The 6,000-nt window shown below is 40.2% G+C and overlaps 1 protein-coding gene across 8 annotated transcripts in view; it reads left to right on the top strand.

The window, feature by feature from the left end:
• The first annotated feature begins 3,159 nt into the window (after positions 1-3,159).
• LOC142368303 (sodium bicarbonate cotransporter 3-like) overlaps positions 3,160-6,000 on the top strand; it is a 47,880-nt gene continuing 45,039 nt past the window's right edge. For all 8 annotated transcript variants that reach the window (XM_075450438.1, XM_075450442.1, XM_075450439.1 and 5 more), the window contains exon 1: positions 3,160-3,264. In XM_075450438.1, coding sequence (XP_075306553.1) covers positions 3,223-3,264 — 42 coding nt within the window. In that variant the 5' untranslated portion in view covers positions 3,160-3,222. The remainder of the gene's footprint in view (positions 3,265-6,000) is intronic.

The following is a 6,000-nucleotide window of genomic DNA, read 5'->3' as shown; positions in this document are numbered from 1 at the left end:
CACCACAAGTTTAGTTAAACCTCACTGTTATCTCTTCGCCTTTCCAAAGGGAGAAAAACTTTCTTCCTTTCTCGTTGCCTACACCTTACAGTCTGCATCTATTTACGTGAATCCCAGCACAGGTGGATGCCAGTGTGGTGCTTCTTCCACTTGTCTAACTTCTGACTCATCTCCCAGCTGCATTATACTGATGCATGTTTCGGGAGCAGTACACAGCACACTTCTTTGTGTGCTAATGGGCTCTCAGCATCTTTAAGACTCAGGGTACAATTAAGAGGTGATAGTTTGATCTCCCACCTCGTGGTTCTATTTCTGAACAGCCGCGTGATTATGTCGGAGGTTGATGGGCGGGTGAGGAATGGGCTCTATTTAAAGGAAGACACCCATGAGCACTTCTGAAAGAACAGATTACTTTGGCTGTTTGCACTTGTCTGCGTTCTATCACAGTAATATGGGTATGCAGTTAAGTTTATGACATGATCTTCCAGTGGTTATGTAATTATGCACATGACTGAGGGTGTTTACTGTAATTATTAGCTTTATTATTTCAGGATGCACTGATTCACATAAGCATTTGTCAAATTTCTTGCTTCCATCATGACAGTTCTAAAGCCCAAAAGTTATTCAAACGTTCCACACCATACCATAAACCAAAGCTAAAAGGATTTTCTTCTGAAATTTGCCTGTGGCATTTTTGATTGTTAAAATAGCTTGTTGGCTGTGATTTAATTTTTTCTTAAAAAACAAACATGGGAGACAACCAAAGGCGCTCCCTTTGAAGTGTGCATAATTTCTAGCATTCAACTTCTGTCTTGCATGACCACAGACACTTGCTTGATGCAGCATTGCCACCTACTGGTGAAAATGAATCATTACAGATTCGCTGTATCAATTTTTAACCTGATAAGCACGGTGGTTTTATAAGACAGAAAATGATCTGAAATGTTTCAAGGATTTAATTTCAAGTTTTCACAAATACATTAACAGAATTTAAGACAATCTGATATGCTGTGTCACTTGTTTTTAATATCAGTATTTTTATTGTTCACTGATTTGGAAGTCTGATGAGACACACAACACATCATACTCACTCCTAGGGACAATTTAGAGTCACCAATTAAGCTAACACGCATGTTTTTGGATGATGGAAGGAAGTCGGAGTAACCGTAGAGAACGCACGCATACACAGGGAGAACATGCAAACTCCGAACCTTGAACCACCCCCAGTTCCCATTTGCAATAACTGAACACATCATTGTGTAGGGTGTTATTACTGCTGATCTACATAAAGAAATCTGGGTACACACAGATGTAGCCGGAACAAACTGGAGTCAGTTGTCCAAGCCTTGATCCAGTACATCATATGACGTGTTATGTTGATACAAAGCAAGGCCCACTGACACAGGGCTCAGATCTGTCATTAATATCTTCCAACAAACAATATTAAGCTTCTTCCGTGGCCTGCCAAAGGTCCAGACTTAAATCATAGTAAAAAAAAGTCAAGTATTTGTAGAGCAGCATCCAAACCCTGTGGAAACACAAAGTCAGTTCGAGAAAATACAGATCGAGGAATGGACAGCCTTTAGAGATGTTTGTTTTTTACTCTTCAACCTTCAATAACAAATATGTGATTTTTTTTGTTTTTTTTTTGTTAGAAAAATCAATATGTCCAGTTAAACAAATATTTTTTTATCATAAATTATCTTTAAAAAACATCCTCCTTAAAAACAGTTTTAGCGCATTAATTAATTCACTGGCTGCATCTGTGTATTATTGCAAAGCTTCTAAACCGACATGATCAACTCAAAGAAGGAAATGATTGATTCTACCTGAGAGCAAGGTTTTAGCTTGCTCCTTGTCCCATGGTTGGTTTTTGGTTTTAAACATGAGTTTGCAGACATTTAAACTGCAGATGTGTACAACAACACATTCTTCTTGCAGAAAGTATGAAATGTGTTGGGACACTAAATCAGCATTGTTGTGCTTTCATAATAATTCTCACATAGAATGTAAATGAATAGTAATATTTGGACTTTATTTATTTCTTCTAATTTTGGGCTCAACTTTTAGTGCATTTCAAAAACAAGAAACAGGGACATCTGTTGGAGTTTAGATAAAGTTGTCAGGACATAGTACCTGCTTCAGACTGAATCACAGATGCGGTTTAAAGGTGTTTAAGAGGTTTAATAGATCATGTGACTTTGAGAAAACAGGATTAAACATGACCTAACCTTTAAACAGCAGCTAAGGTCAAACAGTAACGGTCATGCACACTTGAGTAAGCCTACATGGTATGGAATATCTAGATCCCTTTGAACTACACTTCTCATCGGTATCTTTGTACGCAGGTCACTCAGTCTGGGGAATAATGCAGCCTCGTACTATCACAGACACTGGCTTTTGCACTTTTCGCTAGAAAAAAAAAATAGATTACCTTAAATGATTACATTTCAAGAAAAACCTTTCTAGAAATGCGGTTTGTTGATTCAAAGCATCACAAATTGGTGACTCATAGTAACTCTATGTTGGAATGCAGTCCAGTGGGATATGCTCGTAACATATCTCAACAACACCTACCATAGGAGTAGCCTTGGGCCTCATCAGTTATTTTGGAATAGTTGCAGTAGAACTAAATTATGGCAGTCTAATTAACATTTTCATCCTTTCCTTTGAAAAAAAAAGAAAAAGTTAAGTGGTATAACCCCACATTTATAGCTTATTCTGTATCTGCAAGAATTCATTCATGCTTTTATATATTCTAACAGACAAACGAACAACAACAAAAAAGACACAATCCCTTAGTTTAGCTATATTTTTCCAGTTTATCATTTAGAACTAGGTGCTCTGACAGGAATGATAATACAGTCCTTAATGTCATTTGTTCGTATTCAACACTGCTTCATATCAACTTTTATACACGTGCATGACACGTACACGAACTGACACGCGCACACAAAAAACGTTTGGGACTCTTTGGGCGTGAAAAAAGAAGTCCCACCTTAACAGTTACGTCATTAGGTTTGATTGGCCGAAAACGTCTGCTATTGAAAGACGATTGGCTGTACTGTACTGTCAATCATATCAGAGGCGTGTCGTTGCCCTATAGTCAAGAGAAGCAGTCAACTCTCACAGAGCTGTCACCCAGCCGGCTTTCACTGTCGATCTGCCGGGACCGGAACACATAAGGGGGTGGGGGGGGGTTTATGACTGTCTACAGGTGAAATGGACGGACCTTCAGAACAAATGAGGCCCCTCTTGAGAACAGTGAGTACCCGCAGAACATCACCGTTGTAATTACACTGGCTTTTGTCGGTGGTTTCCCGTGCTTGTCAAGCAGCAGCGCAAGTAAATGGGATGCTTGAGAGACAGATACAGGGGAGGCACTCCAACGACTGCTATTGTTAGCCGGCTTTCTACTCCTGACATGTGGCGTGGACACAGGTCATTTTCTAGTCACACGTTAAAGTCAGCGTAAGAGTTATTCCAAAATAAATATCTTATCCATACGTTTCTGTGCCCGGCAATTAGTTGTTAAGATAATTTATTTTTATTTGTTTGTTTTTAGATAGCAGTTGCTAATAAATTAGCCTGACATTAGTCAAGCTAGATATGTTAACGTTTATTTGAATTTCAGGCGACTCGTTAGTTGGCAAGTCTGAACATGAATGTCGGTCCGGGTACTTTTGAGATGTACTAAAACGTTGTTATCATACACACGTGGTAAACGTGGGCTGCCTCTGTAAGTGTGGCTGTACATGATGCTTTAACGGTACTTCCACCAGCTTCAGCGTCTCTTCTCACACACAAAAGACCCAGTCGTCCGTTACTTTGTGATGCGCTCCAGCTAGTGAGTTAAAAAGCTGTACAGGTAAAATTACAGAAATTAAAAAACTAATTTGCATACCAGCTTTGCTTCGGATAGCAGTGTCTGATTATGTTTATTCTGTGTGAGGCACTGCTGCTGCTGTGAAAGATCGTGCAAGTGTTGTGGTAAAATAAACAGGAAGGAAATGTATGTTTCTCACGTGGCAAAAAAAAAAACAATACAAATATTCCGTCAATGTAGTAGTAAAGTGGCAGATGTTTTTGTTTGGTGGGTTACAGTACAGTGAAGTTTTGAATACGGTTTCTTTTTGGGATAGTCACCCACATCCTGTCTGTTGGGTGTAACTCGCAGTCACAGGATGAGAAGCATCATACGCAGCAGCGTTAACGAGCCCCGAAAAAGAAACCGGTTGCAGTGCTAAGTTTAAAATGTATGCTGCCTGTGTGACGTCAGGGGTGGTGTAGAGTTGTCCACTTCCTTTTCTGTGTGTGCTTACTGTACGTGCACGCATGAATATACATGTGCAAGGATGCTAGGAAACTCGATCCCACACTGCCCTAATAAAAGGGGTGGCTGGATAGCTGCTTTCATGAGACGGACACAGTGTGTTCTCCGTGTGACGCATGATGACTTCAGGCATTCATTCTGCGTGACGCCAAATAAAGTACACCCTTTTCTATTCCATAATAAAGTTTTGAACTCCAAATTAACAACAAAACATGACATATTAAGTTGGATGAATAAAGTATATTCTATTCTGTGTCTCTTTTCATCTAACAAGGCCAACTAAATAGAAGTAGTTGCGTAATACTAAGTCTCCCCCCTTCTGCCGCCATAGGAATTAGGAGTATAAGTAGCAGCCAGGTGGTGCTAATTGAAAGCACCTGATTAATTCATTATCAGCATTCGTAACCACCTCTTTAAAAGCACATGTTTTATCAGTTTGCTTGGCTGGGGCATTCAGGAGTGCGTTAATCCCAAGAGTGGAAAGACGTAAGCAATGGGCACAGAGAAGCAATTGTTGCAGCCCATCAATCTGGTAAGGGCAGTTTGGCCATTTCCAGACCATTTTGATTATTCCAATGCGTGGAATATCGAATTATTCTCAAATTGAAAACACTTTTGACGTTTCATCAAGTTCACCCTGAGGTTGAAAGAAACAGCAAACACCCCTGAGACACATCTCAAGCCACTTTCTCAAAGTCCATTTCAAGGCGCCTGGATTGCACATCGATGTCCCAGGCGTAAGCACAATGGCCCAAGAGTCGGTCGAAGTTGATCTGCTGCTGGTTGATCTGAGCCGGCAGCAGGGGTAGTCACAGAGCTGAAGTGGAGTAATGAAACCACATCTGTGTGAATGACCAAAGAGGTACAGCGGCAGCTTAAGAAGGACTTCTTTTTGCGACCACAGTGTAAACACTGCTTCAGACTTCACAGGCCTCGATTAGAATGTAAAATGTTAAAGTTCATAAAAGTACAATAAGAAAAAGGAGACTGAAGTAGAGTGAATTGTTGCAGGAGAAAGCCTCTTCTCTCTAAAAAGGACTCGACAGCCTGGCTTGGTTTTGCAAAGTTGCATCTGAACAAACCACAAGATTTCTGGAATAATGTCCTTTGGTTAGAATAGACAAAAGTGGGCATGTTTGACCATAATGCACAGCGGCATGTTTGGCAAAAACCAGACACAGCATATCGGAACAAAAGCTTTAACTGTCAAGCACCCTGGTGAACAGGTGATGACTTGGGCATTTGGCCAGTGAGCCTAAGCACACCGGCAAATCTACAACAGACTGGCTGAAGAAGGAAATAATCAAGATGTTTCAACAACTAGTCTGGACCGCAACCTGATTGAAATGCTGTAGCAGGACTTATAATGAGCTGTGCATAAAGGAATGCCTGTAAAGCTCCATAATATGAAGCAATGCTGTGAAGAGGAGTGGGCCAGAATTCCTCTACAATGATGTCAGATACTGATGACTTCATATAGAGAACGATTGCTTCAAGTTGTTTCTGCTAAAGCTGGTCCTATAAGCGACTGAATCACTGCCTCTGCTATTTGGCCTGTGTTATTACTGTGTGTTATTTGAAAAAACATATATTTATTCATTAACTTTTTCCTTCTTCTTTAATATTTACTGGGTAAGGAAACAGCTAATGGAAATCGCTGTAATGTT

Source organism: Odontesthes bonariensis, chromosome 18 (assembly GCF_027942865.1).
Source record: "Odontesthes bonariensis isolate fOdoBon6 chromosome 18, fOdoBon6.hap1, whole genome shotgun sequence".
Lineage (NCBI taxonomy): Eukaryota > Metazoa > Chordata > Actinopteri > Atheriniformes > Atherinopsidae > Odontesthes > Odontesthes bonariensis.
This window is presented reverse-complemented; position numbering and strand designations above follow the sequence as displayed.